General features: G+C 40.7%; 1 protein-coding gene across 4 annotated transcripts in view; it reads right to left on the bottom strand.

Annotated features, from left to right (window-relative positions):
* The window catches only part of LEF1 (lymphoid enhancer binding factor 1), a 126,467-nt gene that overhangs the window by 111,108 nt on the left and 3,204 nt on the right, over nucleotides 1-12,155 (bottom strand). For all 4 annotated transcript variants that reach the window (XM_089777635.1, XM_089777637.1, XM_089777636.1 and 1 more), the window contains 2 exon segments: nucleotides 11,591-11,654; nucleotides 10,011-10,144 (listed from right to left, as the gene is read on the bottom strand). In XM_089777635.1, coding sequence (XP_089633761.1) covers nucleotides 10,011-10,144; nucleotides 11,591-11,654 — 198 coding nt within the window.

Genomic DNA, 12,155 nt, shown 5'->3' with positions numbered 1-12,155 from the left:
TTGCCCAAAACATTTAATAGGTCCCAGGTTTAAAACAAACAAGAAGAAGTATTTCTTCACACACACCACACAGTCAATTTCTTGGAACTCATTGCCAGAGGATGCTGTGAAGGCTAAAAGTATAACAAGGTTCAAAAAAATGAGTTCATGAAGGATAGGTCCATCAATGGCTAAATCTAAGTCAGTGAACACACATTCCTGTTTGCTGAATACATCCAAACTCTTCTGAAACAACTCACGTCATTTTACCCCTCATGGAAGGGGATAATTTCTGGCCGATTAGCAAAACTGGGGCACATGCTGACTCACTACTGTTCTTTTAGTTCAATGAATACATTTTTAGTTAAGCGCTCAATCACTTTCTTGCTGACTGGACAGATTCTTTTGAAGTGGAAAGCCAAAAATAAATAAAAACAATCCCACAAGCTCAGAGTCTCAAAATAGAAACTGTTGGGCTGCTAAATTATTTTGCATGCAATTTTCTTTTAATGCTAATTTACTGCTTAGTGTTTAGGCCTTCATAGAGAGGCTATTCCTTGACACCCAGGATAGGAACAGTATGCAAAGTAGTTATCCAAGCTTCTCCACAATGACCCACCAATGATCCCAGGAGAGCAATACTAGTGGCAAGAAAGAAATTCAGTCTTCTTGACCCATGTAATCCCTTACTGCTCCACCAATAAGAATGCCAACTACATTCCCCCACCAGGAACTGCCTCAGCAGTAAGACACTTTATCTTCAGTCTGGGATAGTGAGCATGCATTAACATATGTATCCCCTCCACTTCATCCCAGTGGGAAAACCACAGCATTTTTAGCTGAGAAGGCAAGTCCACACAGTCTAGTTCAGTGGTCTCCAACCTTTTTACACCCAAGATCACTTTTTAAATGACAGACCAAACCAAGATCTACCGCCCCTCCCCTTCCTTGAAGCGCTGGCTTCTCTATTCTCCTCCTCTCCATCACTTGCTATCCCCAATCCTTATACTGCTGCTTATTTTTTTTTATTCTTCTGTAGGAAGAGGTTTTTCCAACATTTGGCCTGTCTACACTGGACCAAATGTCAGAAAAAAGCCCCTTCTTTTGGAAGCCACCTTATTCCTTGTGGAAAGAGGAATATAGGGGTGACCAAAAGAGCCTGTTTGCTCTTCCACTAAAAAAGCAGAAGAACAAACGCAACCCTGGATGCAGAAGAGTTATTCTGGGATATCTCCAGAATCCTGAAAAACTCCTGCAGTCTAGCTGGACCCTTGCTGTGTTGAGACAGGATGTGTAGGCTCTGGGGTGGGAATGAGGGATTTGGGTGTGGGAAGGGGTGAGAGGTGCAAGCTCTGGGAGGAAATCTGGATTCAGGAGGAGGTGGAGAAGGGGACACTGGCTCAGGGAGGGGGCTCCAGGCTGGGCAGTGTTGGGATACTAAGCAAGCCACAGGCTTGCGGATGTTAGGGTGCAGGAATTTGGGATGGGGTATATGAGGGGCTGAGGGCATGAGGTTCCAGTGTTTGATAGGCTCAGATCTAGGGTCTGGGGAAGGGGGAGTGCAGGAGTGGTTGTGGCCAGATGGGGGCTTGGCCCCAATTGGGGGTTTGTTGGCCAGGCTTCATTTTTAAATAAAATACTATGTCAAACACAAAAAGTTTCGGCATTGTCTTTATTTATGAGAATGGCAGGGAACCTGCCTTGAGTCACGGGTCACTGACCCATAGAAAAGTCATTTGGGAGCAGGGGACACAGTACTGGGGAGGAGTGCTAGTGGGTTCTGGAGCAGAGAACAGGGTGCCACTGGGGCAGGGTGCCAGGACAGGTTTCTGCAGCAGGGGACAGGGTGCTGGGGGGGACAGGTTTCTGCAGAGGGAAGCAGGGGGACAGGTTTCTGTAGTAGGAGATAGGGTGCCAGAAGGAACTGGTTTCTGCAGGGGGGGCAGGGTGCTGGGGGACAGGTTTCTGCAGCGGGGTCAGGGGGCAAGGGAGAGGGAACAGGGGGCCAAGAGGGCGGGGGACAAGTTTGGGGCAGAGGAGAGGGAACGAGGTTGGGGGCAGGGAGTTCCCTACACCAGCCACGGAGGGAAGCCTCCGACCTGCACTCCCTCTGGACTGACCGCAGGGCAGCCAGGCTGGAGCAAAGAAAAGCAGCTGCCCAGCCACCTCAGCCAGGGTGCCACCAAGCTCCACATGGGCAGGTGCAGAGGGGAAGCCGCCCAATCAGCTGGAGCGCGGTTCAGCCTCCTCTGGGCTGAAGGCCACAGTCAGCAGGCCAGGCAGCTTCTCCTCTGCACCAGCCCATGTGGAGCTTGGTGCACCCTGGCTGAGCGCCATGGCCAGCTGGCCAGGCAGCTGCTTCTCTTCCTTCCAGCCCGGCTGCCCTGCAGTCAGTCCAGAGCCACAGTCAGCTGGCTGGGGTGTTTCAGCCCTCCCGACCTCCCAGCTCTGACCATTCCTCGCAGCTGTGGTATTGCTCAGTGAGTAGCTGCTCCTCAAATGAGGAAAACTAATGTAAATGTACTGCACACGTGCGCAGTTCAGAGAGGGCTCAAGAGCTACTCTTAGAGCCCCTGGGTATGTCTACACTACCCTCCTAGTTCGAACTAGGAGGGTAATGTAGGCATACCGCACTTGCTAATGAAGCCCGGGATTTGAATTTCCCGGGCTTCATTAGCATAAGCGGGGAGCCGCCATTTTTAAATCCCCGCTGCTTCGAACCCCGTGCAGCGCGGCTACACGGGGCTCGAACTAGGTAGTTCGGACTAGGGTGCCTATTCCGAACTACCGGTACACCTCGTTTCACAAGGAGTAACGGTAGTTCGGATTAGGCACCTAGTCCGAACTACCTAGTTCGAGCCCTGTGTAGCCGCGCTGCACGGGGTTCGAAGCAGCGGGGATTTAAAAATGGCGGCTCCCCGCTTATGCTAATGAAGCCCGGGAAATTCAAATCCCGGGCTTCATTAGCAAGTGCGGTATGCATACATTACCCCGCTAGTTCGAACTAGCGGGGTAGTGTAGACATACCCCCTGAGATCTACCGGTAGCTCACGATCTACTGGTTGGTGACCACGGGTCTAGTTGATCTGATGTACCCACCCTCTCTAATGCATATGAATATGCTCAGCGTACCACAACTTGAGAGCAAACCACGGCACAAGCGCCAACCACGAGGCTCTTCGACCTCTTGCCCACAGTCATATTTCCTTGAACTTTCATGCTGCAAGTAACAGGATTCTTGTTATTAACACTGCCAAATACTACAAGATGCAAAATACTCAAGGCACAGTCACTTCAGCTTACAATAAATAAGCTAACAGATCCAGATACTTGAGACAGTCCAGAATAGGTTACAAGGACAACTCTAGCTATTGACATGACTAGCCTTTCCCAGCAAAAAGCCACTTCTATGTCCCGCTATCTGTTGCCCAGCCTCCCCTCTGCAGCCAGCTCCCTGACTGTGCACTCTGGGCTTTCTATTCCTGCTCACATGTAGCCACTGTCTCTCAACCTTATCCTCTGACTTAGGCTGTTCCTTCCTATACTCTGGGAAAGAAGGATCCCTGTACTTATGGCTTGTCATATGTGGTAACGCTGACAGTGATCAAGCAGATTACAAACACTCTGTCCCTCATACACACAGGCCAGTTAAGACAGTGATTGATTTAGTGTAACCATTCCAAAAGTAAGAACAGGAATTAATTATGATTTAGCTAATGTAGACAAGGCCTCAGTTAAATACCAGAAGAGAGATTTTATTTATGATTCAACAATTCAAAATTAGCTAAAAAATGTGAGCTTAAGAAGTGTGTTCTTGTACATTAGGGATAAGAGGGAACTTCCTATCACAAAGGCACATGCATCTAACAAACTTTTTAGGACACATATACACTAACCCTACTGTTTAGTGACATTTCCTTCTCATCAGACGAGCTTTTCATACCTAAACATGTTAGAAACTCATAAGTCACTCTTGTGGCTCTCGGCATACAGACTGAAGAATATGACATATTTGGCAATGGTTCATCCCCTTTTGCTTTCATGAACTCTAGAGGTTCATGCTTTCTTCTTGGCATCTAACAACATGGATGTGATACAAAATGAATGAGTGTTTCTTTAGAACTAGATCCTTCGTATTTGATACTTCATTGGTACTGAGAGCCTGCAACAAGCAATTCTGAGCAACATTTTCTCTGGCGCATGACTGAAAGATGACCACCACCAACAGGATGAAATTTTACTTTTAAACCTCCTTAAAATGAAAGTTGCAGTTTCCAGTTGTTAAAAGTTACATTAAATTAATTTGTCTAGACACAACCTGGGGAGAACCTGTCTGTTGGGGAGAAATAAGAGAGTATGTCTCATATAACCAGATCAAATAAAGCTTCACTTCTGATACTTCATAGCAATTAATACAATTTCAATGAAAGATTTTTAACAGGTAGTCACATACACACATTTATAGCTCAGTCCAAAGCCAGAATGGTGTGTCTGACTCATTGTTCCACAGCCAGTAAGGATTTTTAACTGGTCAGTTGAGATTTCAAAATAAGAATCACCATTATAGCACCAGCTTAGATAGGAAATGAAAGCAGTAGTGGGAAACCACTGTGGGCTGAATGCCCTCACTAATGGCTGGAGAAGGGAAGTCACCCAAGTGTAAAATGTGTCTTAAAAAAAGTGTGCCTTAAATGAATAGGGCCCCATTCAGCACTATTCTACAACATCCCAGCTACTAGAGTAGTCCTTTGAAACAGAGACAAACCAGAGAACTCAGGTTACTCATGGGCATAACCCACTTCTTCAGATGAATGGAGTAAAGGGTCCAGGGTACAAATTTACTCCATTCATCTGAAGAAATGGGTTGTGCCAGCTACATGTTTTGTTAGTCTTTAAAGTGCTACCAGACATTTTGTTGTTTTTTAAGTTTATCTACATGTTTTGTTAGTCTCTAAGGTGCTGAAAAACTATTTGTTGTTTTTTCAGTTACAGGTGAATACAGCCACCCCTCTGAAACTTTTCTCTACTTGGCACTTAATGTCGGCATCCAGCTCATACACCGAGTAAAATCAAATGTTCCAAGGGCCACGTTTTACTCCTCTCCAGACTGAATCAAATGAACTACCAACTTAAGTACTAAGTTTTCTGCAGCTCCATGCATGATTTTTATGTGGTATTTAATAAGCAAAATTCACAACCTCAAATTTCATCTTAAAAAACAAAACAAACAAAAAAAGTGTGGGTTTTCAGTGCTTGTGAAAGAGCCTGGCTTGACAGTTTGGGTAAATGAACTGCTCTGTTTACCTATATGCTGCCTACAAGTATGCCATCACTCTGATTTTGTGGGGGGAGAGGAATGAAGCGGGAAAGCAAGTAGGGTAGAAAAGGAAAGTAACGGAGTAACAGGAGTAGTTTTGTCTAGGTCCCTTACAGGTCTTGATCTGTGACAATGCTCCCATTATCCATCCTCATCATATCTTGCACTAAGACCCATAAAATATCCATTCAACATTGAATTCCTGCTGACTATCCAGTTTCCCTGTAAGGGTCAATGTTGACATCTTCAAAAATGAAGCTTGCCTTCTTGAATGGTAAGTTTAAGAACTTAAGTTCTAAGTTTTTTGTAGCATAGCCAGGCAACCCCCCCTTCAAACCCCACACTGTTCTCAGGCGCATGCATATAGTCCATAAACAAGTGCCCTACCCTGTTCCTGGAGGGATAGCTCCCAATAGCCAAAACACTTGAATACATTGTTAGTCTGTGTAACCATGTGTTCTTATCATTTTTTGTCCTAGGCTTTCTCCCAACTCTGTTTTATTCATCTTGAGACATAAGCACCTGAAGGCAGAAGCTCTCTTATGCATCTGTAGAGAACCTAGTACTGTCTGCTCTCCAAATACAATTGGAAATTTCCAACATCTTTCTCACAACTACTTCTCACATTCCTTCCTGTGGAACTTCCTAGTGAGTTTCATCTGCAGTGTCTATAGTGGAGCAGATCCACACCCTTTTTCAATATCGCTGAAAATATTCTTCGGTCTATTTAATAATTCCAGCTGCTAATCAAAAAACAGTTTGGCTATTAAAAAAACTCTCACTTTCTACAAGGCATGTATGTACGGATATGAGAGAGGAGTGGAAATGGAGTTGAAGCACGTCTATACAATACAATATAAACCCTAATCCCTAGAAAAGAGATACATTTCCTAGCATTGTAGGAATTTTGAGGAATTTTTTAAAATACTGTACAAAAGGTTTTATTAAGGTTTTGCTTCAAGAACGCTAATTGAAACTAATCTTGCTCAAAGGGGAAAAAACAAACAGCAGCTGCCTACTTTCTCCCATCTTCAACACCCACACTATGCACCAACTAAGAGAAACCACAAAGAGAACTCTCAATCTAACAGGACTCATATTCACCAGGTGTTATTGTGGTTTTCATATTATTCTGCATGTGCATATCACTTTTACTAGAGCTACCTAAACGAATTTCTTTGCTCTTTCGCCTACCCAACTATCTGATAAGGAGTATACTGTTATCGTGGCTTCTATTCTACAATGCTGAAAGTGTAGAAAAGCTTGTTGCTTTTTTTCTGCAAGAAATAAATGAAAGATACCTTACCAGGGTGGGGAAAGAACCCACGAGGAGAGAGTAGCCTAACCCTAGTAAAACTGATCATAAACTTTCATCTCTCTACATCAATAATAATGTCAGTACCAGTTTATTAATTTTCCTCTATCAGGGTTTAGTATGCATCTTGCACTTTAATCAGAAACTAAACTGTAGAGTCAAGCTATAGTAAAGTCCAGCCAAAGAATCAGGTGTACATGGAGAAAACTTTAAGTGTTTTAAACAGCACCTTTTTTAGTCATTTTTCCATTGTTCTAAAATGTTCAGTAATCTTGATTATAGTTTTTCACAGCATGACTAGTGACAGCATTGTTCTTCGTCTCCCAAATCCAATTATTTTGACTTAATGAAAACTTAGCTACAGACATCACTGGTAGTGGTGCCCTGTATGTAAGATCTAGAAGAATCTCTGTTGTACCTGCGGCAAGGAGTCCTGTGGCACCTTATAGACTAACCGAAGTGTTGGAGCATAAGCTTTCGTGGGCAAAGACCCACTTCGTCAGATGCATCCCACGAAAGCTTATGCTCCAACACTTCGGTTAGTCTATAAGGTGCCACAGGACTCCTCGCCGGTTTTGCAGATTCAGACTAACACGGCTACCCCTTTGTTGTACTTGAGGTTCCAGAGGGGAAAAAAAGTTCAAGATGAATATTTGGCCATGTTTGCCTAACCCAAACTGCAAGCCTCAGGCACAAGTAGCTCCACTGGCCTGACTGGGAATGGCCTTGAAATACAGAAGTCAGACTACACCTATGGTTGAATGACCCAACCCTGCTGACAGACAGTCCACATCTTTATGCATGTACACAATGCCATTAAGATCTGCAGGCCTATTCACATGTGTAGAGTTAAGCATGTGCAATCTTGTCAGGATCAGGGCCTGAACTCGTATCCCTGTCCTCTGAAAGAAAAGCTGGTTTTATACTTTTGTATCTAAATATAATGAAATAAAATTGTGTTAATCAGAAAGGGCCACCACAGCTAATATGTTCCATTTACTGGATTATCTGTGCATAAGCAAATCAGATAGTAGTGTGAAAAAACTCAGTATCCCAAGGTGGTTTCAAATTCTAACACCTCAAATCAAGGGATGCAGTAAATAAGTAGTTCCTGTGTTATGCAAATGAAGAATCTCAGGTATATCACAAGGCTACTCTACACGCAAATGGTCAGACAACTGTGATGAGAGGATGAGAGCCTGGGTCTCTTAAAATCTACTTATCTAAACTGTTTTTCAATCTTGCTATCTGAAAGGAAACAGAGGGAAGTTGAATGGGTGACAGTTAGAAGCCCACCAAAGGTAGAGAGCAGAAGTGAAGAGGTGGGAAGGCATAACTGCTTACCACACAGGTTGTGGTTAATGACAGAGTGAGTATCATCTTCTATAATACAGTGTTTTGATCTCTCTCTCTCTCTCATACACACACACACTCACACACATTAAAAACAGCTGTCAAGTATAAAAAACAAAAGATGTTAGTTCAATTTAAAAAAATTAACTCAAGTATCTAGCCTCGTGGTTAAGTCTGGAGATTTCAGTTTATGGTCAACATTAGCATATTACAAGAACCCTATTTTACAATTATTGTGGTGCTGCTCTAACATGCAAGAACACGGAACTAAATTAATCCCTTAGACATCAGGCTAGGATGGAAAGCAGATGCATTTTATCTCCCCCTCTCTCCCCAATATCACAATAGCTACTCACACATTTTTACAGTACAAAGAACCTGATCAATTTGGTCTGAAATATCAACTATTATACTATCTGCAGAAATGTACCAGTCATGCACAAGAAAATAACCAGTGGTTCATTGTGATACATTTAAGAACAATTTTGAGATTTTAAAATCTCTAGTTATTTTTATAGGCAACATTAAGAAGTTGAATTTTTTTTGGTTCCAAATCTTGCATTCATTAGTGTTTCTTGGAGGTAAAGGAAATAGTACAGGGTTTTACTAAATTCCTGTTCTTCAAGGAGACACAGATCTGAGCATTAAAGACTTCCATGTGACTGCATTCTTTTTGTCAGCAAATCAGAACTGCAATATTTTCTGTCAACTATTTTTATTTTACATATCTTTTAGCAGAAGCCTATATAGAAAGACTATACTGGATATAGTATGAATGCTTCAAAATTAAGCATATAGACCTTCAAACGGATAGAAAAAAAACAGGTTTTGCCACCTTCTTATTCAAGTCAGATTTAAGACACAAAACTATAAAAGCATTACATGCCTTTGATTTTTATTCTTTCAAATGTACATAAGATTGCACAGTACAAGACAGAAGCATGTAGAAGGTTTCAGAAGCACATTTCAGAAGGCCACAACCTATTGTCTCATTCTGAATTCAAGCACCTTCATCTGGTGGAGACTGTCTCCAGTGTTTAAGTATAATATTTTGCTGTTAAAAATACCAATATGGACTAGTTCAAAGTTTAAAAAAAATCAGAACTGAAACAAGTTATAGGATAGAGATGTTGCCAAAAATACTTTTCTTACTAGTTTTTCATTACTAGAAAAAATGCAATGTGTATAACAAATAAAATGTAGGAAATTATTTCCTAATGTCTATGGCCTTCCACAACACACAAACTTCTGGTTTTCAAAGATAATTCTGCTAATGCAATTTCCTCAACTAAAATTAAATTTCCAAAAAAACCCTCAGTAATTTACCAAAAACATTTCAGAATTTTCTATTCTAATACAGGTGTCAATCAGGTTCACTTCTACATCAACCGGAGAAAATTACATATCTTGACAGTAAATGAAAGTCAATGGCCATCATGGTAGCGCACAAACAAAAGTTGCTCTCAACTACATCTTAGTTTATCTACAGTTGTTTCACATGCTATCACAGATGACTCCCCTGTTTGCTTTATCTTAAACTATGCTTTTGGTTCCAAGTGACATTCAATGGCACAGACCTGACAACTTCACACAGAGTAGTCTAATAAATATCAGCTAAGGAAAACCACGTATCAGCTATTTTTGAGTGTCATGTACAGATTAGCAATTCTAGTAGTCCTATCCCCAATCCTCTATCTTCCCTCATAAGCAGGAGACACTAAAGACAGTATAGTAGTGCTTCTGTCCTTTCCCTTCATTCTAAAGGCAGCATTTACACCATTCCATCACAACTTATACCATAAAGTTATTTTTTCAGCCTTATTCAACCACACAACAATACTTCAGTTATTAGATGTGCAGCTTTTCTTCCACCATTCCAATCAAAATCCTCAGGAAGTATATATATTATTTGAAAATAGAATACAGAATAGCAATGCATTGTTCATCTTAGTTGCATTTAGCATAAAGATAAATAATATCAAAAGCATATACTGAACAGAAAACCATTTGTCTCTCCAAGGACTGTTTGTGTAACAGGTAACTCACTGTTCTAGGGATGGGTGGAGACAGAGATCCATTAGACATGTAGGGGTCATTATTCATATTTGGCATCATGATATACCCAGAATAACCAGAGTAGGATGGGCCTTTGCTGTATAAGCCACCATCTGGATGTTTTCCTGTGAAAGAAAATAAGTGGAGGCTAAATTAACAACTCTTAAGCTTTTCTGGCACATTAGAGGCTTTTCACAGTAAGAAATTCACAATATTTGTAAAAGTCTTTTGGGGGCTGGAGGAAACATATTGCTAAGGATTCATTTAATTTTGTATTGCATTTCCGTCAACAGTTACTCCCTTAAATGGCTTATTAACAGACACTTGTTAGGAATTGCATTTAGGACATGGGAAGACTTCAGTATAACCAGTCTATTTTATAAGTCACAAACAAAGACTGGACTAGGATGATTTGCTTAAGAGCTTCAAAGAACAGACACATGCCTAATGTACTACTACATTTGATTCTAAAGTTACTTGATAGTCTTTTTGGTGTGTGCCTGTAAATTTTAGAAACAATACGCAACACACGATTCCTAGGCTATGTGGGTGCATATTCTTGCATGAACAATAAGCAATGCTACAGATATTAAATCCCAGCAATGGAAATCAAATTTATAAAGTAGTAAGTCTCTCATTTTAAGTAGCATCTGTTGGAACTGTCCTGCATATAGACTTCTCCCATCAGTTCCACAGCTGGTTGCAGAGAAGTGCAGTATTACAGTTAGACAGAACCACTTCCTTCACTAGCTGGCATACTGCATGTATGAATAATTCTTTCTGGTCATGCTAATTGAAAGCTATTAAAGAGAACAGGAATACAGGCTGGTGTACAAGGATACCCTACTGCTTATTGGGGCCTATTCAAAACAAAGGAGGTTCCACTTCTAATTTGTTTAATATCTAATTTAAATAATAAAAGCTGTTAACAAGGACTGAGACTGAAGAAAAGCTGAAGCCCCAAACTTAATGTGAAACTCTCATTTCAGTTCAGAAGATCATCCTTATGAACTAAAGCCCCATTATAAAAATATACTGATCCTCATCCTATATTAGTGTCCAGCTTTCTAAACTAAAAATGTGTAGTCAGCTTCACGCATCTTCCTTAATGAAGTATTAGAGATCACTAATTTGCACATCAAAAGGTTAGACGTTTTTCTGATTTTAAGGCATGTTTAAAGTGGCAGAACTTGGGTTGGAAAGCGAGCGTACAACTTCTTAATATACATAACTCAGTAGGTTTGTCAGAACGAGGGAAGCAAGACAACATTTATATATGAACCACTGATATTCTAAAAATAGTTATTTCTTCAGTAAAAAGATCCAGTTGGCCTATTTACTTCAACTGGCAATCAACTGAAATACCATTTAGTTACTTAAGTAGGATGAATGCACACCAAATGTAATTTTACTCAGTTTTGAAAACGTTTGTATTTTTCCATAAACACACATATACACCCAAGTCCAACTGACTGCTAACTAAAAAAGCATTATTAAAATTACAGCTGCATACACATTGAGAGGGGCATAAATAAAGTCACAATGTAAAGTAAAGAATAAGTACATCTCACCTTCTTCAGAATGTTCTCTGCCTTTGTCATGATAGGATTCCTGACCTTGGGCTTGCCTGGAAACCTAACCACACAGAATCCACTATTAAAAATAAGTATTTTTATGCATATCTGTTCACTTTTGCTTACGACTCAATCTTTCAAAAAGTAATACAAAATTAGCGAGTGTCTCAGTCAAGAGAAGCAATTGTATTTTTGTTCTACTTTCTCACTCCCTTGACTCATGCTGAAAAGGAAGTGAGCTATAACAGAATGGTCTTTTTTATTACAAATGCAATTACCATGTGGTTCTGCAGAGCAGTTCTAGCACAAGTAGTGCACTCAATTTACTGAAGGAGCTTATTTCTTAAAAACACTTTAAAGCTTTAAGAATCAAAATAGTATTCCTAAACTGAATACTTTTCATGAAAACTGAGTGTCCCATTATATGGACCTTTAAAAATTCCATCCTTATTTTTAAATTATTCCCATGTTAGTAAATTGCTACCAAAACAGGTTATTCAAAACCTTTAAAGAGTTTATACTGTAATTAATGCTCTGACCTCTGATTTTACTGAAGAAATTT

Source organism: Pelodiscus sinensis, chromosome 4 (assembly GCF_052426305.1).
Source record: "Pelodiscus sinensis isolate ZL-2025 chromosome 4, ASM5242630v1, whole genome shotgun sequence".
Taxonomy (NCBI): Eukaryota; Metazoa; Chordata; order Testudines; family Trionychidae; genus Pelodiscus; species Pelodiscus sinensis.
Note: the sequence above shows the minus strand (reverse complement) of the source record. Positions and strands in the feature narration are given on the sequence as shown.